Source organism: Brienomyrus brachyistius, chromosome 22, assembly GCF_023856365.1.
Source record: "Brienomyrus brachyistius isolate T26 chromosome 22, BBRACH_0.4, whole genome shotgun sequence".
Classification (NCBI taxonomy): Eukaryota; Metazoa; Chordata; class Actinopteri; order Osteoglossiformes; family Mormyridae; genus Brienomyrus; species Brienomyrus brachyistius.
Window position 1 is genome coordinate 16,003,589 of NC_064554.1, and position 22,135 is coordinate 16,025,723.

The 22,135-nt window shown below is 50.1% G+C and overlaps 2 protein-coding genes across 4 annotated transcripts in view; one reads left to right on the forward strand and one right to left on the reverse strand.

The window, feature by feature from the left end:
* Nucleotides 1–22,135, forward strand: part of tbcd (tubulin folding cofactor D) — a 27,408-nt gene continuing 5,273 nt past the window's right edge. Inside the window, exons 1-32 of the mRNA XM_048990606.1 lie at nt 1–116; nt 370–605; nt 831–881; nt 1,070–1,167; nt 1,375–1,476; nt 2,090–2,236; nt 2,359–2,414; nt 2,700–2,832; nt 3,036–3,081; nt 3,182–3,314; nt 3,743–3,894; nt 4,033–4,093; nt 5,666–5,835; nt 11,497–11,653; nt 13,945–14,002; nt 14,108–14,137; nt 14,300–14,385; nt 14,803–14,883; nt 14,967–15,040; nt 15,204–15,321; nt 15,411–15,471; nt 15,876–15,898; nt 16,111–16,142; nt 16,757–16,819; nt 16,940–17,016; nt 17,175–17,256; nt 17,537–17,655; nt 18,083–18,174; nt 18,345–18,485; nt 19,374–19,457; nt 19,725–19,883; nt 21,045–21,183. Of these exons, the coding sequence (XP_048846563.1) occupies nt 419–605; nt 831–881; nt 1,070–1,167; nt 1,375–1,476; nt 2,090–2,236; nt 2,359–2,414; nt 2,700–2,832; nt 3,036–3,081; nt 3,182–3,314; nt 3,743–3,894; nt 4,033–4,093; nt 5,666–5,835; nt 11,497–11,653; nt 13,945–14,002; nt 14,108–14,137; nt 14,300–14,385; nt 14,803–14,883; nt 14,967–15,040; nt 15,204–15,321; nt 15,411–15,471; nt 15,876–15,898; nt 16,111–16,142; nt 16,757–16,819; nt 16,940–17,016; nt 17,175–17,256; nt 17,537–17,655; nt 18,083–18,174; nt 18,345–18,485; nt 19,374–19,457; nt 19,725–19,883; nt 21,045–21,183 (3,012 nt within the window). The 5' untranslated portion in view covers nt 1–116; nt 370–418. The remainder of the gene's footprint in view (nt 117–369; nt 606–830; nt 882–1,069; nt 1,168–1,374; nt 1,477–2,089; nt 2,237–2,358; nt 2,415–2,699; nt 2,833–3,035; nt 3,082–3,181; nt 3,315–3,742; nt 3,895–4,032; nt 4,094–5,665; nt 5,836–11,496; nt 11,654–13,944; nt 14,003–14,107; nt 14,138–14,299; nt 14,386–14,802; nt 14,884–14,966; nt 15,041–15,203; nt 15,322–15,410; nt 15,472–15,875; nt 15,899–16,110; nt 16,143–16,756; nt 16,820–16,939; nt 17,017–17,174; nt 17,257–17,536; nt 17,656–18,082; nt 18,175–18,344; nt 18,486–19,373; nt 19,458–19,724; nt 19,884–21,044; nt 21,184–22,135) is intronic.
* znf750 (zinc finger protein 750) overlaps nt 5,919–22,135 on the reverse strand; it is a 22,779-nt gene continuing 6,562 nt past the window's right edge. Inside the window, exons 1-3 of one of the 3 annotated variants that reach the window (XM_048990674.1) lie at nt 10,201–10,342; nt 6,936–8,221; nt 5,919–6,809 (exon numbers count right to left, since the gene is read on the reverse strand). In XM_048990674.1, coding sequence (XP_048846631.1) covers nt 6,383–6,809; nt 6,936–8,071 — 1,563 coding nt within the window. In that variant the 5' untranslated portion in view covers nt 8,072–8,221; nt 10,201–10,342 and the 3' untranslated portion in view covers nt 5,919–6,382. Of the gene's footprint in view, nt 6,810–6,935; nt 8,870–10,200; nt 10,343–22,135 lie in introns of those variants that run through there. The other 2 variants (XM_048990675.1, XM_048990677.1) reach the window with 2 other exon arrangements.

The window sequence follows — 22,135 nt, forward strand, 5'->3', positions numbered from 1 at the left end:
CTGCAGTGCACATGCGCCCATCAAACGCGTTTGTGGATAAACTTTGCACTACTCCGGCTTCCGTACCGCCTGACTACTGTAAGATCGCGGGCGGTTCACAGCAACATAAGAGCTAGGTGATAGTGTAGTGTCGCATCCGTTAATCTAGGCAATTTAGGAAAAAATATATAATTTTTGCGTCGAAGGACTTTTCATAGGTCTTTAGAGAAATATAGCACACTGACGTTTTCTTTCTGTTTATTTCTACTCTCTGTGGCTTTCTTTTGTTGTGTTTCATTAAATCATAGCGTGTCTGACACTCCCATACGAATTCGTGCTGCAATTTTTATAATTAAGCTATTTTAAAGACTTCTTGTATCGTTACGACAGATTCTGTTCGCGTGGGCGATTTGCTCTCTTCTTTGAGACTCACTAAAAGATGGCTTTGGCCGAAATGGAGAACGGTTCCGAGGGAGAGGAGGGAGGGTGCGAGTCGGACGTGGTCGCCCAAGGCTGTATACTGGCGGCGTTCAGCGACAGCGCAGAGACCCGAACCCTGATCGCCGGGCTCCCGGAGGCATATAAGGACACCAAATCCAGAGAGGCTGCTACACAGAGATTCGTGTGTAAGCTGCTGAACCCCCCCTGACTAGCTCCCCTGAGTATAGCCTGTGCCTTAGTTGAGTAATGCAAGTGTATTCATTGTTGAAATGTCCGATCAGTTCCTGTCTTATCTTTTGTTCATTTTTAAATAAAAGTGCACGATGTTGAAGAAACGCTTATGTTGGCCGTGAGCTGTATTAAACCAAATGAGTGACTTTTTTTCTCCAAATGTTTTCATGCCGTCCCAGTTTTAATGGACAAATATCAGGAGCAACCTCATCTTCTGGATCCGCATTTGGGTAGGTTTGAGTGGCTTCGTTGTGTTTTGCTCAGGAATGTTGTTAAAATAAATTACGTGCTGTATTTTATACCTCTTCTCCTTCCATCTAAGCGTAGCATCAGTATGGGAAAGTTTTATCTGACAGACTGGACTGTTGAGATTGTACCTGGTCTTCTGCAGTCTGTGACTTCCTTTCTGCCCCCTCAGAGTGGATGCTGCGCCTTCTGTTGGAGCTGATTCGCAGTGAACAGTCTCCACCTCTCTTAGTCCATCTGGCTTTTAAATTCCTCTACTTCATCTCAAAGGTAAGACACAGGCTATAACCCTGATTAGAGTGATTAGATTCATTTCAGACCATGTGACCAAGAAAGAGTATATGACATTCTGATTTATTGGAAGCTTTTCATATTTGTTCCTTTTATTAATGTTTGACTCTTTTTGTTGGACAGGATTATTATTATATGTGTGTGTTACCCGATCATGTCTGACTGTGAATTTGTGTCTTTTGACAGGTCCGGGGACACAAGATCTTCATGCAGCTGTTGCCACATGAGGTCTCAGATGTGCATCCTGTTCTAGACCTGCTTTGCTGCCAGGACCCCAAAGATCACGAGGTGAATAAGGAGACTCCTTCCTTCCTGCTGGATCCTGTTGTTGGGCTCCCCGATGCGAATATTAACTGGCATCTCAGGGACGCATAGTAATTGCAATGGCAGATGATTAATTCATGCATATTATATATATCGATTAAGGTAATTTTTGCATTAAAATAATCCAAATATGTGTATTTCAATCTTCTCCTCAGTTTTTCTTCTAGACTTATGCATTTGTGGTACAGGCAGTACTCAGGTGAAGAACATCTGATTTACTTACGAACAGACTACCAGAAAGCCTAATATATAAAAAATTTGAGTCATAATAGCAATTCTTGTGTACACATTACACTGCTTCAGCAATTCATCGTCTCTAAGTACAGTACAGCACCATATGTAATTACTTTTATTATTACTGTATTATTATTTTTATTATTATGTACTGTTACTGTTTTTCCGACTTGCCTTCAAATTCGACTTACGGAACAGTTTTCGTCCATAACCAGGGGGCTGCCTGTATCATGATTGTAGAAGGTACACTTGTTCTTTACGGATCTGTAACTGATGTAAATGTCTTCAAGCCGCTCGGTCGCTCACCTTTCCTGCCGTTGCTGTTTGCCCGCCTGTCTTGCAGACGTGGCAGACCCGCTACATGCTGCTTCTCTGGCTCTCCATGACCTGCCTCATACCCTTTGACCTCTCCCGGCTGGACGGCCACCTGACCTCTGACCCCGCTCAGACCCGAGAGCCAGTCATGGGCCGCATCCTTGCTGTCGCCAAGGTGACTGGTGCACTTTTTAAATTTCAGCTTCGATAGGGTGTTTGCCTTTTCCGATTCTTGTCTTCTCGAAGTAGGAGGTTGTTTGAGCGCGTTGCCTTTTCGTGTCTTTTCACGTTTTGCAGTCTTACCTCATGGTTAGTGACAAGCCAAGGGATGCAGCCTCCATTCTGCTCTCTAAGTAAGTAATCGGCTTCTTTTATCAGCAGTTTTATTCTTTCTGCTGTAGTTCAGCAGCTGATTGCATCCCACTATGTCAATGTCAGTGTTTTGCATTCATACATTTGTCCAGCAGGGGGCAAAATGAAGCTGCCACTGCTGCTTAAAATTTCTCAGTACGGTCCCAGTGTTTAGATAGACGGCTTCGGTACCGAAAGCCGCGATTAGTTGAAGCATATGTGTGGTTATATGCCACTCCTGTGAGTGCCGTCACTGACATTTATGCGGATCTTGGTGAATCTCGCAGGTTTATGACCAGGCCAGACGTGAAGCAGAAGCATTTGGGAGACTTCCTGGACTGGACCTTGACTAGGGTGTCCCAGGCTAACGATCTGACCATGGAGGGGACGGTGATGCTGGATGGGGCACTGCAGTCTCTGGTACGCCTCTGAAGAAACACAACCACCTGTGGTCACATACATCTGATAATGTACAAGCACAAGAAATATGATTATAAGCCGATTTTATCGTGGGGGAGGCTAAAAAATACATAATGCGAGAACCAGGCATAAATTTCTCGGCTTGAGTTTTAAATGCAGGTTTGACCTTTCGATCCTTTGACCCCTTGACCTATGTCTTGCAGGCACAGCTCTTCAAGCATGGGAAGCGAGATGACTTCCTGCCGTATGGTATGCCGTCCGTCTCACCCAAAGTATGAATTCATCGTCACTGGGTTACGGTGTTGTTGTGACATCGACTGTAACGCCAACACTGTGTCCTGTAACCCAGCTCCGACAGTCCTGCAGTGTCTGGACAGGCGGAGGCTGGCGGACAGCAGCCAGGCCATGGTGCGGAAACTGGGCGTGAAGTTGGTCCAGCGCCTGGGCCTGACGCTGCTGAAGCCCCGGCTGGCTAAGTGGAGGTGAAAGGTCATGGTGGGATAGGGGTGTGGAGGTCACACAGGCTGGACCTGCTGAAGTCTGTGTAACAGTGCGCTTCAGTCAGAGATGCTTTGTCTTATTTTGTTCCTGGCATTATATGCTAAATATATCCTGGAATATGTACACTATGACTGGATGACTTGTCTGACTTGGGTGTGTTGTGGTATTTGGTATGTTTGGGTAACTTGTAAGCCAGGTCTCATCCCACAGTGGAATTTTCTGGAACTCAGAAAACAGAAACATAAATAACCAGTTGACCTACCTGGGTACTGCCCCAGCTGACAGATTGTCGCACTAGTTTGGGTTCATATAAACTGTCAATGGATGTCTCAGCTGAAGACTCACGGATGCATGCTGGTCAGAGTATGAGATTTGAGAGTGAGGCTGAGGTCAGCTTTGGGGATGACAGGTACCAACGAGGAAGCCGCTCCCTGGCTGCCAATCTATCCCAGCCTGCCAACCCCGGCGGCCTGGTGACGCCCAGCCTTGGGAAGCCTGACTTGGAGGCAGAAGCCCAGGAGGAAGACTATGACATTCCAGAGGAGGTTGAGAATGTCATTGGTGAGTGATTCCCTTTCTGTCGCACTGCTTGGGGAAGCCTGACAGTTACGTTACAGCTATGTTTCTAAACTATATCTCCAAAGCTACTTCCTGTAATTTTTTGTCTGAATTAAGTAGAAAACTGTCTTTCATGTTTAGAGCAACTTCTGGTTGGACTGAAGGACAAGGAGACGATCGTACGCTGGTCTGCAGCTAAAGGGTAAGACTTCAGACCCGTTGCCAGTAGGTTAGTGATGTAACCATTTTCATAAACCGTATGGACAAAATTATTGGGACAGCCTGCCATTATACCTACAGGAACTTTTATGACATTCCATTCTAAATCCATAGGCTTCAATATAGAGCTGGTCACTCCTTTGCAGCTATATCAGCTTCCACTATTCTGGGAAGGCTTTATATAAGATTTTGGAGTGTGTCTGTGGGAATTCACCCAGAAGAACATCAGGCACTGATGTTGGATGTGAAGGCCTGGCTCGCAATCTCTGTTCTAGTTCATTCCAAAGGTGTTTGATAGGGTTGAGGTCAGGGTGATGTCTGTGTGGCCAGTCAAGTTCTTCTACACCAAGCTCACCCACCCATGTCTTTATGGACCTTGCTGTGTGCACTGGGGTACAGTCATACTGGAACAGAAAATGACCTTCCTTCCCCAAACTGTTCCCACAAAGTTGGAAGCATAGAATTGTCCAAAATGTCTTGGTACGCTGAAGCATTAAGGAGTCCCTTCACTCAAACTGAGGGCCCAACCCCCGAAAAACAACCCCTTTCCATTGTCCCTCCTCCATCAAACTTTACAGCTGCCACAATGCAGTCAGGCAGGTAACGTTCTCCTGACATCAAACCCAGACTCATCCATCAGACAGCCAGAGAGAGAAGCATAATTCATCATTCCACAGAACACGTTTCCACTCTTCCAGACTGCAGTGGCGTGTGTTTTACACGACTCTACCCGATGCTCGGCATTGTGCTCGGTGATGTGAGGCTTGCAGCTTGCATGCAGCTGCTCGGCCATGGAAGCCGATTCCATGAAGCTCCCAGCACACAGTTTTTGTGCTGAGGTTAATGCCAGAGGAGGTTTGGAACTTCCCCGAGTTTGGAACAGTTATTCATCAAGAGAGCGTTGGTGACTTTTCTGCACTGTGCACTGCAGTACTCGGGGACCCTAACCCTGCCATTACGTGGATCTGCCACTTAATGAGTCTCATTTGTTCCAAAAGGGTTCCACTTAGCAGTAATGCTGCTTAAAGTGGACCGTGGATTATCCAGGAGGGAAAAAAAGAAATCATGAACTGACTTACTGCACCGGTGGCATCCTATGATAGTACCATGCTTGAATTCACAGAGCTGTTTCAGATTAACCCATTCTTTCACAAATGTTTGTAAGCCTGACTGAATGGCATTGTGCTGTGGTAATGGGTCTAAATCAAACTCCTGAATTCAATTTTTAAGAGATGTGTCCTTATACCTTTGTCCATATGTACGTGTGTTGTCAGGCCTAAAAACGTTGATTAATACAGTGAATGTTCTCGTACCCGCAATGTTGGGACAGAGTTGATTTGACCATTTGGCATACTCAGTGTTTTCCCAGTGGGCTGATGGTTATGTGGGTCGGCAGAATTTATTGCGGGGTTCCCCTTCACAGGAATTTACGGAGTACCCCAAAGTCCAGGGCCGACTTAATCACAGTCTAGTCCTGGTGCCGGTTACCTGAGCATGACAGTTACTCGAATTCCGGATACGAGGGAGTTTACGTACGATGCTCCTCACCGTTCAGGATCGGCCGAGTGACGGGCAGGCTCCCCGTGGAGCTGGCGGACGAGGTGGTGGCCTCCGTGCTGGAGTGCTTCAGCTTCCAGGAGACGGACAACGCCTGGCACGGGGGCTGCCTGGCACTGGCAGAGCTGGGCCGGAGGGGGCTTTTGCTGCCCACCCGCCTCACTGACGGTAGGCACTCGCCTCCGTCCTCCCCAGTGGCTGACAAGTCACGTGGTTCCCTTTCCAAAAATCACAATCTGCGACATTATGGATAATGGACATAAATCTTTCTTTATAACAAGATCATAATGCAATGCATAATAATGAATCGACTGCTGCCTCTTTAAACCTGCATATCTTTACATGTCCTTCCTTGTGTGTCTATCCTGGTTGTTTACAGCAGCAAATTAGACTTAACTGCAAATGTTCAGTATGTGACACACGACCTGCAGAGCGTGACTTCTTCATTACTGAGATTTTTGGAACACGTACAAAATATATGGCAGCCTAGGTAAAGGATTTCCATCCATCCATCCATCCATGCATCCATCCATCTTATGGTTACTCATATTTAACACAAGCGTTTCCCCCTTTAGAGCTGTTTTGGTGGGTATGTATAATACAGAATCTTGCACTGAGTTCATTGAGTCCTGTTTCACAGTTTCCCTTGAGGCAGAAGGCCCTGTTCTCTCTCGCTCAGGTTCGGCGAAGCCTCTTTAGGGTTCGGTTTGCCTCTTCAGCCTTGGCTGCCCTCGCTGGCTGCTTTTGTCCTTTTGCGTCGCGTCCTCTTCTGACCTTTGGCCTGGGCCAGGCACGCTGCCAGCTTGTTTTTGGTGCCCTCTGCGAGCCCCATGCTGGCTGGAAAGCCATCAGCGGCAGCCAGCTGGCAGAGGGCGATGGCGGCTGTCTGCTTCTTCTCCTCGGTCAAGCTAGGGGGGGTGAATGTGGGCCAGTTCACATGGGGGGGAGTAGCCGGGCCGGAGGTGGGCGACTTGACGGACAGGTTAAGAGGGATGTTCTCCCAGTATGGAGAGCTCCCTCTGCTGGTGAGGAGATTTGACACAGACCCCTGGTTCTTTCGGTCCTTCTTAGAGAGGTTTAGTGGAGTCAGAGGCATATCGTCCTCCTTCAATGTGGAGTTGGGTTCTCTCTCTTCTGAGATCCTGAAATAGGTGAATAAACGGATTTTGAATGGTCTTGTATTACCGAAACCCATTTATAAAACATTACTAACGGTCCCTTTAAATTAAAATAAAGAATAAAGGTGAGAAGGCATTGCTTTTTCCTACCTTGTTTCCTGTATCGGGCTCAGATTGCTTACTTGTCCTCTGATTGGCTGTGGGATGGGCAACCTTCCCTCCGATTGGTAAGGCTGATAAGGTCCGTGTTTGTCAACCGTCATCCTGGGGAGCTTGGCTGTAACCGGTCGGTCTGGTGAACAGGATGCCGCACTCCCAGCCCTTGGGCTCATCCCTGACCTCTGCTCCCTGGGCTGAACTGCACACCACGGCCCCAGAAAGGGCTCCTTGCTGTGGTCACCTTGGGTATAATTGTATGAATAAAGCTCATGCTCCCGGTTATCCAGGCGGTGGCCAGGGAACTCCATAGAAGGGTCTTTCGAGATGCGGTTGGGAGCGAGAGATGGCCGGTAGTGAGGAGGCGGGGCTAAGTGGAAGGGTGGGTAGTGGGGGTAGTAGTACTCCGGCAGTGGCAGAGAGGAGTACTCGGGGAAGAGCAGCTGAGGCTGCATGGCCCTCTGGGGACCCAGGAAGTATAGGTGGATCTGCATTGCCCTTTCGTAATCTGTGCAGATTCCTGGGGGCTGGGGGGTGGGGTACAGGAGGTGGCCTGGTGCAATGGCGGAGTAGTCGAGCACTTCGTTTCTGGAGACGGGCATGGCCAGTGGTAAAGCCGGGCCACGGTCTACACTGTAGTCGGGAAAGGACCCCCGGATTGGAGTGGAGGCTTCAGGTTTCTTTGACATCGACGTGTCATCCTCAGCAGCGATGAGCGAGAAGGCTGAGGCGTCAGCCAGGGGCTCCCTCTTCGCAGCGGAACTTCCGTGTGACCGTGATTCTGCCAGGCGTCCGGTCGACGTTTCTTGGGACAATGGATGTGCTTCGTCCTTTTGGTCCGGCCCGTCGTCCGGACCTCCGGCCTGGTCTGTGACCTCCGTGTGGGTCAGGGGGACAGGGGTGTCGGGGGGCGGTATCTGGCTGGGGATGGGGTCCCGGTTTGCAGGCTGGGCCTGCAAAGACATCAAGGAGATGGAGTTCTTGCAGAGGTCGTACTTCATGTGGTTGAAGAGGTGGGACTTCTCGTTGCAGGTGAACGGACACTGGAAGCAGTGGTACTTGTAGGGCTTTCCTGGTGGCCGGGGGATGAAATGGGGCCGCTTAGGCTTGCGCTCCATTGTGGTACTCATGTCTCCTGGCTCGGATGTGGGGGACCTTCTGCTTCTTGCCTGCTTCCTCTCCTGTCCTGGGAGATTTTTGATACGGGTGGAGATATAGTTGTCGTGTGGCTTCGAAGTCACTGTCAAAGCCGACAGCAGGACGCTGTACCATGGAAAGACCTGGACGGACCAGAAAAACCAGAAGAATATGGGTTAGCTAGCTGCCGCCCGTCTTCCGGGAATCATCATTTTGTGCCATTTGCACGTCTGAATGCCCCTCTAAAAGGACACCTGCCCCCAGGGCTCGACTTCACAAATAGCATGACATGCTAAAGCAATCATGCTCCAGGAAGGTTTTTTTTTTTAGGTTTGTTCCCAGCAGAAATGCAGCAAGCGCTGAAACTTGCATGAAAGCCTACATGAAGAAAGTCAAGTTAGCAGGAAATGCATTGATCGAAGGCTCCTCCTTCTGACTGGCCGATCCGAGGCTGAATCGGCCGAGGTGACGGTGGCAGTTTTACCAGAGTTCCCTAGAATTGCATGACGCTCCAGTGACCTGGTAACATCAGGAGATGATCCTACGTGTCGCTCTATGGATTGAGCGTGTTTGGTACACGTTTTGGAACAATTCGCTCACGATTGCCCCCAGAATTAGGGCCCGCAGCTCCCCAGGCTCCACGCTGCCTGGTTCTGACACGGTTCACTGGCTGCACAGTATTGCTGTGACATCCGAGAGTTTCCTTAGAAATCTTTCACTTTCGCCGATTATCCTGCACGGTGCGTTAGCGTGAAAGCCTTGCATTATTAAACAGCATTGGCATCTATTTTCTGCACACAAGTAGATTATTATTTACAGTTTTTTGTTTGTGTAGCACTGGATTTGTCATTTTACTTCATTGGGAATTTTAAAAAAAATTTGCCTGTAGCCATGGAGTCTAATAAGAGTGTCGCACTTAGATGCAAAATACCTTATCTCTTTCCTAGAATTCAGCAGGTCTCCATTTTCCAGCGAAAGATAACCATGCGTGTGTCGCATAGCTGCAAGAAGTTGCTGATCAAACTTTCATGCCCTCAGGGCTTGCAAGCCTTTGTCTTGAACCGAAACTCCCAGTGTCTTACCCAAAGGCGTTTCAGTTTAGTGACTTGCTCTGGGGTGATGTTCAACTGGTTATTGGTTAAGTTTATAAGGTATCATATGTGCCCTGTGCTTCCTGGGATAGGCTCCAGGCCCCCAGCAACCATGACTGTGATACATCAGTTAAAAGATGGATGGATAAAAGGAAGAATACTGACTTTCTAAATTGCAGACTATTCCCAGTGTAAGAGGTTCCCATTCGGACAGACAGGTCATTTGTCAAAGTTCACGCCTGTTGAAATAGGATAATCGGTCCGACTTTTAGGATGAGAATGAGGCTGGCAGAGATGCATGTGAGGTCGGAATGGTCGCTATGCTGTCCGGTACCTTCGTAATGCATTCGTAGAACATTCATAAGAGGCATGTAAGTATACCATAACATCCTTACATACCTAAACAGCTTTAATGTACGTTAAAAACAAACATTACACATTTGTACTGTTTATTATCATAGAACATTATTGACGAATAATAAAATTAAGGTATGTTCTATGTATGCATTATGAAGGTGCACTCGATGTATGCATTTACTAAAAACCTTCGGTCATATGTGTGAATCATCTTAAGTCATATGGGTTGTATAAGTCAGGGACAGTCAGTATGTCCCCTTCTGGGTGGGGTAGCTCATGCCCAGCTGTTCATAATTAACCTGTCGGTTGTCCGCGCTACTGCTCTTCTGCTGGCCCCCACTGTGTTGTCCGCACCTGCTAAACGTCACCTGGCTGCCCAGACACTACACAGCTGGCTTCTGTATTACTTTACAAAACCCCATTCTTATATTCAGTTGGGTTTGCTTTTACAACCGATTATCATTCGACAGAATTATTCAACCTAATTATCGCAGAATAATGTTTTCCTAGCGCGATTTCTAAATCTGAGTCGTTTGACATACTAAAAATCAGCCGTTAAAATTAAGTCCAGGAAATATTGCTTGCACTGAGAAAACGTCCTCCTGCTTCCTGAGGCTGCTGAAAGCGCTGACCTCAGTGTGTAGTGGCGGCTGGGCTCTCGGTGTTTGTCTTACCTTGATGCTGTAGGTCACTCGTACCTGTGCCTGTTGCTCGCCTGTTGTATGTGGCCTGAAAGGTATCCCCTACCTGCCTGCCCGGACTGCTGCTTTATACCGCCCCATCCTTTCTGCCCATCCTGTTCACCCGCCTCCTTCCATCGCCTCGAGCTCTGGTTTCTCACAGTGGGGAGGGTGGGGGGGGGACTGTCTGTGTCAGTCCAGCCGCAGAGCCCCGCCCCCTCTCGCTTGTGTGAGCATGTGCCTGGGCTATGGCCGTGTGCCGAAGCCGTGCCGGTTCAGCACTGGTGTTTCAGGAACAGGCCCGTCCTGTTGGACCGGCAGCTCGTCTCACCTCGCTGATATTTCAGGCTGATCCCTTGATGACTGTTTGTCGTCTTAGGCTATATATTTTTAAGGACCACTAGGGGTCACCGGTGGTGCCCTTTTCCCACGATCGCTAAACCCGACCTGTTTGGTGACCAGTTGGGACCTGCATCCGCCTGCATGAGTCAGGATAGATGGATTATTCAACGATGCTCTCTTTTTGCGTCGCTCGGAGGCAGAAACGGATGGCCCGCATGACGCCCTCCCCGGCGCAGACGAAGAGGTGCTGTGCCGTCTGGTGTTCTGCTTAATTGGGTAGTGGTGGCCTTCATAGGGTTTCCCGAACAGAATGTGATGTCAGACCTGCTGTCGCGGCGTTGTTTTACATGGCCCCATTACCCTCCTTGCTGTCAGAATCGCAGGCAGTGCTATGGCCGGCCCCTGAACCTCTGGCCCTGTGGGCCCCTGAGCCTCTGGCCCTGTGGGCCCCTGAGCCTCTGGCCCTGTGGGCCCCTGAGCACGCATTTTGCACCTGCAGATCGGGATCGTGTCTTTCTCGCTGAGGTGTGTCGTGTGAACGCCCTGCCCTACCACGGTGCCTCAGTAGGTGGCACTGTAGCCTCATGCCTCATGGTTCTAGGTTTCAGTTCCTGCCCCAGGCTGTGATTGCGCTATTTGCATGTTATGCACCTGTTTGTGTCTTTCCTCCGGGTGCTCTGGTCTCCGTCTGCATTCCCCCAAAGTACGTATTCCAGCTCTATAGGCTTCTCCGAATTGCCTGTAGCGTGTAGGTTCTGTCCTGTCCATGGTTTCCCTGTGACCCGGTGCATCCTAGGTTGGACTCCAGGCTCACGGCGACCCAGCACTTAATCGGTGTGGATGGATGGATGGATGGATGGGTGACCATTTTTCATAAACTGTTAGTTTAGTATCCCGCTGCCAAGATACCACCACCCATATGACCCACGCCCCGCCCCTTCGTTGCAGTGGTGCCGCTCATCTCCAAGGCCCTGACGTACGACGAGAAGAGGGGCGCCTGCAGTGTGGGCTCCAATGTGCGCGATGCAGCCTGCTACGTGTGCTGGGCCTTCGCCAGGGCCTACGAGCCCAAGGAGCTGCAGCCCTTCGTCACGAGCATCGCCAGGTATGACCACGCCCCTGCCACGCCTCTGCCACGCCCCTGCCACGCCCCCACCACGCCCACCCCAGCTTCATGTCTCAAGGCTGAGAAATCCACAAAGTCTTGCTATATAGATCGAGTTGTCTCCTTGAAAATGCTTCTTTGCTGGGTGGTTGGTTTTGGGGTCGGATCTGGTCACCAGCACGCTCGCTCAGTTCCCTGTTCCCAGTCCCTATATAAGACTCTCTTTTCTTCCCTCTTCCGCGAATCGCCGATGCCGCTGATGCGCATGTCCCCCCTCGGTCTGAGCCCTTCCATGACCACATGTCCATCCTGTGTTTGGTTCCCCCTGATACTCTGGCACCAAAAGCACGTACTGGGTCGGGACGCTGTGCCGGTGATCGCAAGGTCGCAGGTTCAAATGTTCCTCGCTTGGGATCGAGGCTCCCACTAAATAAATGAAAGTGTCCCCCTCCGCGTGTCTCGGAGTCCTGTCAGTCCTGCCCTGGAGCGAGCTGCACGTCTTCATCGTTAAGTCCGGCAGTCCCGAAGAGAGCTTGTTGGAGGTCGTTAGCAGTCTGCTCGGGAGAAAGCTCCAGCGCACTAATTAGCTGGGATGGGTTCGTTAATTACCGCCTAGTTTAACCCGGGGGATGAGATAGACAGTATGTGATAATCCATTCTCTGTGGGAACTCAGCTGTGGCCCTCTGGCTATGTGGATAGTTTCGGTAGCTTTTTTTCTGGGGGGGGGGGGGCATTGGGTTCCCATGTTTGTCACCCCCCCCCCCCAGGTATGCCCTTGGCTTACAACCTTGTCTTTCCATGTGACCCATGACCTCCGGCATGTGAAACCTGTCCGTCTTCCCTGCTGCCTGATTCTCGTCTCCCGCAGCGGCGCCGATTTCTCGTGCGGGGGGGGGGGGGGGGGGGGGCGTTTAACGGCACATTCGTAGCCGTGGGGCTTCACGTGCTGGGACACACTCTCGCCTGAAGTAGCTCCATCTGACCCCCCCCTCCTTGTCCCCACCCCCTTCTCCCCCCAGAAAGGCCCCCTCAGGTTCTCCAGGTTGATTCCTGACAGGTTTCGGCACAAATCCCCGCAGCGTCTTGCCAGGGCGTCATGCTAGGTCTTGCTCCCCATTTCACACGCCTACAGGTTCCCACAGCGGCCTGCTGACACGGGGGTGGGGGGTATCGATGGGGTCTGCTGGGGGGCTGTTGGAGTTGGGGGGGGCAGTTTCATACTTGTTAAAATCTGTGTCCGTGGCCAATCTGTAATTTCAACATTTTGCTGTGCATTTTATTTATATGTATGTGTGTGTGTGTGTGTGTGTGTGTGTGTGTGTGCCGCCCCTTTAAATCTATGATGACAAAAAAGACAGTCATTAATTATTCAGTGGTTCTACTTTATTTGTATCTGCAATTTGTGCTATTAGTGAGGAGGGATGTCTTCACACTTTGCCGTTTGACTTCTCTGAAATCCCCATAATTCCTCTCATTATCTGCCTACTCAGAAGGCCTCCCAGCCTTGGGCTCTCACTCACACGCCGTGGTAGTGAGACCCCCCCCCCCCCCCCCCCCCCCCGAACACGAGAGTGTGTTAATCACTTTCGTTACAGCCCAGGTTTTCAAATATCTCTTAATGGTCCACCTTAATGCCTGTGTTTGTTCTTTCTGAAGTTTCTGGATAAGCCTGAGTTGGGGGGGTGGGGTGGGGTTGTTCAGGGGGCCCAGCAGAGGCTGCCAGGTGGGACGAAGCCAATCCCATGATGCCGTGGGCTTCGGTCCCCTCCTCGCCTCGTATCTGTAGGGTGGTGACAGTAGGGAGGGGCGACTCGGGGGCGGTCTCACTCCCCCTCGTCAGCAGAGCTTCGGTGGGAACCACAACCTGGCACTTTCACACGCCTCCGGGGTCCCGTCACGCCTTCCTCCCTCCCTCTCCCTGACTGGACTTGTCTGGGACGCCTCTGAGCCAGCAGTAGTACGCTGTGATGTCCCGTGGCTGAAGCGTGGAGGGGGGAATGGGGTGGGGCGTGGAGACAGATTGAGGACGAGCAACGACAAGGAGTCCCCCGCTAGATCCAAGGAAAATCGCTGGGGGCACTTTCCCACTCAGATAAGGCACGAACATCCGACCTAAACCCAGAGAAGGTTTTTTTTTTTTTTTTTTTTTTTTCCCTCCATTTTTTGTTGCCGTGTTGACTGCGTCTATATGTGATTTCCCATACTGCTGTGCGGTTGATTTTATGGGCCATTAGAGCTCCAGTTCGTGAAGATCCCCCTCTGACATCACCCCGCTTTCTGCTGTCCCCAGTGCCCTGGTCATCACCGCCGTGTTCGACAGGAACGTCAACTGCCGGAGAGCTGCCTCGGTGGGCGTCCTCGAACATGCCGAATGTTTTTTATGTTATTATTTCTTGAATTTTAACTGTGTTTTCTGTGTATCTGACTCTCTTTATGGTCTCCGTCCATCACAGGCCGCCTTCCAGGAGAACGTCGGGAGACAGGTTTGTACAGACAAGAGCACAGGGGGATTGATGTCTCTTCCCCTTCATCAGTGTGGGACGAAGCCTTAGGTTTCAGGGAAGGAGGTGTGTGTTCTCATTAAACGAGCTCGTTGGCGAGCTGTGGGACTGTCACGCTAGCTGGAGCCACCTCTGTCACCGCAGGGCACGTTTCCGCATGGCATCGACATCCTGACGACGGCAGATTACCACGCCGTGGGCAACCTCAACAACTGCTACCAGAGCATCAGGTTAGGGAGGGCGTGTGTGATTTCTCTGTCTGTCTGTCTGTCTGTCTGTCTGTCTCTCTTTGTGTGCCGCTGTGATTCGACCCGCCCTCTCCGCCTCTGTGAAGCTCGTTGCTTTAAGTTCAGGCCCTCAGATCCAATATTGTACCTTGACCAGGGTTCCCTACATGGCGCGAGAAAGAGGAAGACTGTCAGGGGCCCAGACGCTAGGTGGGGCTTATGAGTGTGTGGGCATGGAAGATGGTAGTTTTGGTTGGCCCAGCCATGTCTTCGTGTGGATTTGACCTTCACAATTCCAGGCCATCCCATTCCTGACCCGGAGAATCCGAAAAAAGATGGTCCAGTTAAATAAGAGTGGCTGTCTGTGAAGTCATTTCCGTAATTTCCTTTCTTGCGACCTTCCTGCTCCGAATCTTGCAGCGTCTACATCGCCAGTTTCCCAGAATACACCAGGGCCATGATCGACCACCTGGTAGCGATGAAGGTCAACCATTGGGATGGGTAAGATTCGCTGATGTTAATGGGAGGGGGGGGGGGGGGTTAGGCTTCAGGTCTAAGGCTGATGGAAGCTGTGCTGATTTCAGGGTGATCCGAGAGCTGGCCGCCAAGGCCCTCCGCAACCTCACACCGCAGGATCCGGACTACATGGCCAACACAGGTGAGTCAAGATACTTACAGGTCATTAGTGTTTCTGGAACTTTCTACTACTTTAGATGCTGGCCACTGCCCATTTGAAAGTTAATCTCAGGTTGCTGAGAAAACATTCTGTGAATTTTATTCTTTAATTGAGTATATATCAATTACTTTTTCTGCCTTTTCAGTCTTGCCTCAGCTCTTGCCTATGGCAGCAGGCATGGACCTGCATGGTCGACATGGAGCCATTTTGGCATGCGCTGAAATCACCCAGGCCCTGTACAAGCTGAGCTCGCAAACTGATAGGTAAACATGGATCCCTCCCTCCGTAAACTAGAACCATATTAAATATTGCTAATTAGTCACCACGAATGTCCTTACTTGGCGTTTTGTAGGCCAGTGACGGACTTCCTGTCAGCTGACTCGGTGGAAGGCCTGAAGAGCATTCACCAGAAGGTCAGTATGACTGACACGTCCCGTAGTCATAAAATTTACTGAATTTGCCTTGATGTTAAAAAGGGGCGGAGCCACAGGGGAACTATCCTCAGCTGAAAGCTGATTGGCTCCTGGAGTGCCCTTTTCCCCCTGTCACTCACAGATTAGAAACATCACTAGCTAAAGATACAGTTGCCGCCTCTGTATGAATTATGCCCCCCTGTCATGCCCCTCACCTTAAAAAGAAATCCTAGAATTGCCTTCGTTATACCCGTCAAAGTACAGACTCTCCCTGACAGTCTATGCACCATGTTGAATCTGAGTTGCTATGGTACACGCTCACTGCCTCACGTCGTGCGCCACGTAAAGTCGTCTGCAGAGTCGGTGAACTCGCCTGACCGCGAGCCTCCTGTTTCCTCCTGCAGCTTTTCGATCGACAGCAGTACAGGTATGCCCTTCCTTTCCAAAGCCTGCAGACCCATTTGGCTTGGTTCCTGCAGAACCTGACCCTCGTGGGGATTCTTGTCATTGTTTGAGGCTTTGGGCGGGACATTAATTTGAAGAGTTGAAGCGGTCAGAAATTTCATATAGTTCTATTAATGATAATGTTGACGATGTCGCTTAGATTAATTCTGATTTATTATCGTTGTGCTGTTTCAGGGGGTTCGGCGGTGAGCTGATGAGACCTGCAGGTAAGGCTGAACACACCTGGTTCAGAGTGGTGCTGTTTCCTCCTTTTTGTCACTGTCCTTCAAAATAAAAGCATAGTAGGGTAATACAAAATAAAAGCGCAGTGTAGTGACTGTAGTTTCGGACTGTGCTGTTAATCTGAGGACTATTATCTGGTCAATAGACACTGATTCGGTCCTGTTAGGCTTCTGGGTCTCTGACTGTGGTGTCAGTTGCAGCAGTCATGAATTTTTTTTCGTGTCATTAGGGTTAATGTCGTGGCTGCCATTCTGCTGCTTAGTGAGTGTGATTGACAAGGGCAGTGCAGATAAGGCTGGCCTGCAAGGCGTCATCAGGCAAAGCAAACGCCTTCTGGGGGAGGCATGTGGCCCAGAGGGTTAGGCCTCAGTGCCTGCGATCGGAAGGTCGCCGGTTCAGATCCCAACCATTACTCTCTCTCCTTTGAATGTATGTATGTGTGTATGTATGTGTGTGTGTCAGTGTCTCTCAAAAAGGCGAACAAGATGGGCAACGTGCAGCGAAGCATTCTAGTGTACTTGTACAAATAAAGCGTCATTTCATTACATCATTTCATTTCAGCTAACCCGGGTCTAACGTCCTGTTTTTTTTTGCCTAGTCTGCACATTGATCGAGAAGATGTCTCTCTCCAGAATGCCATTCCACAAGGATCCCATTATAAGTAAGTGTCAAAAAAATACGCCAAGTTCAGAGTTCAAAATGGCTGTAAATAAATCATCGTTTGCGGAGGCCGGCTGCGGCGAGTCGTGTCCCGGGCTCCGCTCATGGTCTGTGTTTGCAGGTGGGTGGCAGTGGCTGATCGATGACAGTCTGAAGAGCCTCCACCTCTTCTCCAGTGGCGCCAAGCAGGGTATCAAGGTACCTATCAGAACCTGATCAGCCACCTAATCACTCAATCAGTCACCGTGCCTCCGTGGTCTGGCATGTTTACGCAGCTGTGTTTCATACGCCCCTAACCTTCTGCCCTGTCCTCTGTCTCTCTCCTTCTCTCCCCCTCCCCCGGACACTCACTGCAGGAGTCTGCAGTTTCTGCCCTGGCGGCATTGTCACAGGAGTATTACCAGATTCAGCCCGGGGTGGCCGACCCAGATATGCAAGGTAGGCGCTGGCCCTTCAGGGGGTGAGGGCTTTGGGTCCGTTAAGGAGGTACGAGGTTCCGCCCCCAAAGTGACTCCGCACGCTGAAGAGAGAGCCTTAGGGAGTAAAGCGTGTGTGCGTGTGAGGCCGACCCCGTGACCTCTGCGTGTCTTTCAAGATTACAACACGTCTCCTGTCTTATTGGTGCTGATAAACCCGGAATGCTGGCATCTCCCGGGTTGTTGGGTGCCTGCTTTACGGCCGTGTCCTTCTCCGTGCCTCATCGTCTGTGTCTGTACAGAAACGCTGGTGAGCCAGTACATCGCGGCCCTGAGGAGCCCGGAGGTTCTGACCCGCTGTGGCTGTGCTCTGGCTCTGGGTTCCCTGCCCCGATTCATGATCCACAGCAAACTGCAACAGGTATCGACGACAGTCAGACTCTCACGGACGTTAATGCTAAGAAACTGTGTGACTGACACTCAGGTTTTTTTAAAATAGATGCCAAGGATCGTAACTACAGTCGTTGTCTTTTTGTGTACTTCGCTTTTTTCTGTAAATGCATGAATGAATTCCTTTTGCTTTTAATTTTACAAGGATTTTTTAAAATTTTCAGTCAATTGCTTTACAATATCAAGTGTCACATTGCATATTCCGCTGACTGCTTGTCTGTCTATCTTTATGTTTATCTGTGTGTGTCTCTGTGTCTGTCTGTCTTTGTCTGCCTGCCTGTCTGCCTGTCTGTGTCTGTATACCTGTCTGTCTGTCTGTATACCTGTCTGTCTGTCTGTCTGTCTGTATACCTGTCTGTCTCTGTCTGTTTCTGCATATCTCTCTGTCTGTGTTTCAGGTGCTAGCAGGCCTCAAGGCGACATCTAGAATCACCCAGAAGGATCTGACCTTTACGGAAGCCCGTAGAGATGCCGCCAGAGCCATCGCACAGTGAGCTGATATCCAAGCCGCCTCCCGCCACACTTACATATACCATGAATGGAGTTCAGAGTTTTCGGATAAATTCTTTCACTAAATATGTAGCTCAGCCTGCCCAGTATGGAAAAGATCATCAGTCTCCCATCAACTACACCATTCATATCCCCCCCCCAATCCCCCAGGGTGTGCACTACAGTGGGGATCTCTGCCCAGGGGCCTCCAGACTCTTTCCTGTGCCTGGATAACATTCCGCAAGTGTATGGCGCCCTGCTGGACTGCATGAGCGACTACACCACGGACAGCCGGGGCGACGTCGGGGCCTGGTGAGTAACGACACCCAGGGCCCCCCTTGCAGTGCCAGTCCTGTTGGCTTTTGGCCCGCTCCTCCTGTATCTTGTCACCCAATGAAGTATTCAGCCCATGAATGTTAATGACTCCGCCCGACGGCCCCCCCAGGTCACATGGTGCTATTCTCAGGCCCTTAGGGTGTTTAAATCATGCAGATCTGACCTGTTTGTCCTCTCTGTTTACCTTTCTAAATACACCCAACCACCCCAAATTTGCAGATCAGGCCCTATTCTGTAGCCCATATACCTGTCTCAGAAAACAATGACTCTGGGGATTGGGTGGGGCGGGGGGTGTTTATTTTGGGTAGGATTTGGATAGGCCGTCTTAGCTGGGGTGTTGACATTCAGGGATTTACTTGCTGAGCCCCACCTGTCAGCAGGCATGGGGGATAGTGTTTTGTGGCTGCCGGGAAGTCAGCACCTGACTTATCTCACTAAGTGACACGTGCAGGTGTGACCCTGCATGGAGAGGTGGAACCGAAACCCAAATCATCTCTGTTCAGCCCTATTTTAGAGCAGTTTCAGTATAGAGGTACGTCATCGCTTGGTATTTTGGTGGCCTGTGATTGGTGGTGTATGTAGGGGCTGGGCTACAGGTGCACTGGCCCTAGCTGAAAGCTGATTGGCCCCAGGAGTGCTTCTTCCCCTGTCACTTACCAATTCGAAACCTATCATTGGTTAATTATAATGTTGGCCCCTCTGTATGAATCGCCCCTGCATGTGATGGACTGGCAGCCCATCCTTGTCATTCCCGGCTTGCTGGTGGTTATGGCAGATCGGTGGGGGTGTGTATTTGTGTGTATTGGGTACTGTAATTCCTCTATTGCCTACCCCCATCCTCCAGTCTCACGTCTCTCGTCTCAGGGTTCGAGAGGCTGCCATGACCAGCCTGATGGAGGTGACTTTCCTGGTCGTCCGCGCCGACCCGGGACTCCTCCCCCCTGATCTGTGAGTCTCCGTGGTTACGGCGCGTACCAGATGCTTACAGTCTACACATGACCTGAAAATGCTTCCTGTCTCTGTGTTTCTCTCGGCTCCATTTACGGTTCTTGGCCTGTTCTTGCTCATTTCCTGTCTGCTAATTACCTGGTAAATTTTTCGCCCCCTCAAAGAGCAGTAAAACACGGCAGCCCTTAAATGTACAGCCACACAGCTGGCGTTTCTGGTTTTTGGCTCCGCCTTTTGACCCCCCCCCCCCCCCCCTTCCTTCCCAAGCTGCCAGCGCATGATGTGCTGCTTGGCCCAGCAGGCAGCAGAGAAGATCGACCGCTACCGGGCCCACGCCGGCACCATCTTCCTGCGCCTCCTTCACAGTCGCGAGCCTGCAGTGCCACACATCCCCCACCAGGAGGAGCTGCTCGCCATCTTTCCTGTGTGAGTGCCGGTGGGGGTGCTGCTGTTTTCATCTGAGCTCACTAATGCTGATTCTTATCAGGGTTCCTCTCATCTGTGTGACATTTCCCCTCTTCGAAAACAGATCTTGCTTTTTTTTTTTTTTTTTTTTTTAAAACCACAGTTTTCTAAAGCTTTTATTTTTTATTTTTTGAACAATCCGTTTATTGGTATTTCAAACAGAAATCTAAGAAGCCAGAACAATTGTCATACAAAGAAAAAAAATCAAAATAGGGAACGAAATAAAATTCGGAGAAGAAGATGCGTTTACTCGACATGATATACTGCACGCGCATGATAACCCGAGGGCAGTAATGGGGTATGGCAGCAAAGCTATATTCCCTAGTGTAAGAGAGCATTAGGTCCCACATCTTGCTCTTAATTGATCAATATTATGGTGGTTTCCTAAAGGCTGCTTTAAGGAGAATATGTCCCTGACAAGGTCCCTCCTTGCATGTCCGGACAAGTTTAACGTCTGTCTCTGCGCGTAGGTCTCCACTGTTAATCATGAATAAATGCGTAAATCGTAAGCGAACTGAAAGCGTGATGTGAAAATGAAGCAAGGGGCTGTTTGAGCGGTTTGATGGGACAGTTTCGCCCCATCAGTTTTGTCTCCGCGTGTGATCTCGTTCCTTCCACATGTACACACACACACACACGCGCACAAGTGCCAGGAAGCGCCTGTCATAAGGTGCCAGATGAACCTGCGGCATGTTGGTTTCCATGAGCGTCACCCCCCCCCCCCATCACCCCCTTTGTGGTCACGGCTGTCGCTCATCCAGCGTGAGAAGCAGCGCTTTAGTCGCGCCGCTGATAAGCATCTCCCCGGGCGACGTGGGCGACATGGGCGGGGCGTGCGAACCACACGTAAGCGCAGGAAGCCGGCGCGGGCCGCTTGTGGCGAGCCCCAGTCAGCGCCGGGGGGCCGCGCCAAGACCGCCGTGGCGGGAAGTGTTACGTGCGAAGCGCACACGTGTGGCGGATGCGGTGGCCGGGGCCGGCTGAGGGTTCATCATCTGGGCTGTCGCTGGCTGGGTGTTTGGAGCAGGGAGCTGATAGCAGAACACCGCTGCAGTGCAGAGGCTCCTTCGCGTATCGCTGGGTGAATTTTTGTTTTCTGCCCCCCCTCCCCCACCGTTACAGCGAAGGGGCGGAGTCTCTGAACTGGAACGCCCCATCCCAGGCCTTCCCACACATCACCCAGCTGCTGCAGCTGCCCCAGTACCAGTACCACACCCTACTGGGCCTGACCGTGTCTGTCGGGGGGCTCACAGAGTCCACAGTAAGTATCCCCGCCATAAATGGGGTGGAAACTGAATTATTCAAGGGGGGGGGGCATCTGGAACATGCCGGCCGAGGTTTTGTATATTATGGGGGCCCAAGGTGAGCTTGTCCCTTCCTTTTTTTTAGCCTACATGCTGCCTGCTAGTGTGCAGCCCTTTTATGAGGTAAAGAGGGGCGTCAGCAGGAGGCGCTATCGCGCCGTAGTCGGAGTCTCCTTTGTGGTTTTCACAAGCCGCCTGCTCGGTCTCTCTGAAGTCATGAAAACCGCCAGCAGAATCCCCCTCCCTGCGATTTGCACTCAGCGACAGCAAAGATAAGGTGTGAAGTTTGCAACGCAAGCAGGCAAACTTTATAACTAGGGAAATCATTTGAAACAATAATGGTGTTATTTGCAGTTATTATTGCCGTGATGTTCGAAATCACAGATCTGAATCAGCGCTGATCCAGACATCCATATTTCAGACTAAAATTAGATTTATTTAATTTGCCATGTTCGTTCAATTTAAGTCAGTTGCGTACTATATAAGGTTCTGACATGCACTGCAGTAAGCCAGTCAGGCATGTGGAAATTCTTTAAACTGGAAAATCAAAGTAGCCAAACAGCTGCATGCAGTATTTGCAGTGCCATCCATATGCAGAAACATTATAAAGAATACTGCGAATATATATTGAATAGATGATTGGATTGGGGTACTGAGAAGTCCATTTTAACTCATCATCGTCATCTTCATAGTATATTTATACTATTTATATATATTTTTATAAATACATTTTTGTTTTTATATTATCTGAACCACATCCATTTTTTTTTTCTTTTTGATGTAACCCTAGTCCACTAATACAGAACTTATAACACAACAGTACCGATATGATTGATTTCTGAATGTTTTTATTGTAGTCTTTTAATTTTTTTTTTCTTTTGAAAAACCTCCTCCTGTGTGAATTAATGA